At 41.5% G+C, this 1,138-nt stretch overlaps 1 protein-coding gene across 1 annotated transcript in view; it reads left to right on the forward strand.

Moving 5' to 3' along the window:
* nfat5b (nuclear factor of activated T cells 5b) overlaps positions 1-674 on the forward strand; it is a 40,865-nt gene extending 40,191 nt beyond the window's left edge. The window contains exon 13 of the mRNA XM_037695741.1: positions 436-674. Within this exon, the coding sequence (XP_037551669.1) occupies positions 436-674 (239 nt within the window). The remainder of the gene's footprint in view (positions 1-435) is intronic.
* The last annotated feature ends 464 nt before the right edge of the window (positions 675-1,138 follow it).

The raw sequence follows: 1,138 nt of genomic DNA on the forward strand, positions 1-1,138 counted from the left end.
ATATATAACAGCGCCTTTTATTTTGGTGAGTTATTTTGATGGAATGGACGATATTTAACGTTATCGCTAATATCGGCTGATACCATGCCGATAATATCGTGCATCCCTAAAGTACATTTCTAATTCTGAGCTATCTTTATTTTTTTAAACATGTCCTTTATTCGAGATATTTATGGTTGAAAGAACAATTATGGCTTTAACATTTTCCTTCAGAGCAGCAGTAAATCATACAGCTCATTAAATTGATGCCTAATTCATTTTTTAAAGTTCAGACTGACTAGAGCACAGTTAATTCAGAGTTAATCCAAGCATATACTGTAGTTCTTGTTTATTTGAACTTTAGTACCATTACATGATCATGTGCAGTACCTGCTTAAAATCACGTGCACCTTGTTTGAAAACTCATTTTAGCCTTTTCTGTCTCGCCTCCTGCAGAATGCGGCCAGCTGATGACCACTGCTGGAAACACGGTATCGGATCAGATAATAGCAATCAGCCAGTCTGGTCAGAACCAAAGAGAGAATGAGGCACGCATCCAGAACCTGTTCAGCCAGTCCATGAATCAGTCAGTGACCGTGGCGAGCAGCATGTCCTCTCAGAACATGGAAAAGATCGATGACCTACTACTGGTCAGCCTGCAGGAGACGGGCAGCAACCTGACACGTTCATTCTAGTCTTTGCTCACGCTCTTAAATTTGTTTTTATTGAAACTAAGTGGAGTAATAATAGTAATGTTCGGAAAAAACAGTCCAAACGTTAACTGTAAAAATGATACACAGGGAAATATTTGTAACCTACTCAAGCATCATAACAACCTGCGTTATCACAATGTGCTCATGTCTGATCTTTTGAAATTCTTCTGCTCCTTTAAACAAACAGAACTGTGAAGCAGAGCTTAACATTCAAATCACTACGAGCTTTGCTGAGTTCCTTTCAACATTAATGAGAATAAGCACAAACTGGATATTTTCTAGATGCGGATAAGTGGGGTAGAGGCAGGGCAGCCGACCCGGGACCCGAAAGTCCCAGGCTCGATCCCCAGTCATTGCACATCTGTGGTGTCTCTGAGCAGCACACCCTATCTCCAATTTCTCCCCGGGCGCTTTCAATAGCTGCCCACTGCTCCACCTGTGTGTGG

This window comes from Nematolebias whitei, chromosome 2 (assembly GCF_014905685.2).
Source record: "Nematolebias whitei isolate Nwh7 chromosome 2, NemWhi1, whole genome shotgun sequence".
Taxonomy (NCBI): domain Eukaryota; kingdom Metazoa; phylum Chordata; class Actinopteri; order Cyprinodontiformes; family Rivulidae; genus Nematolebias; species Nematolebias whitei.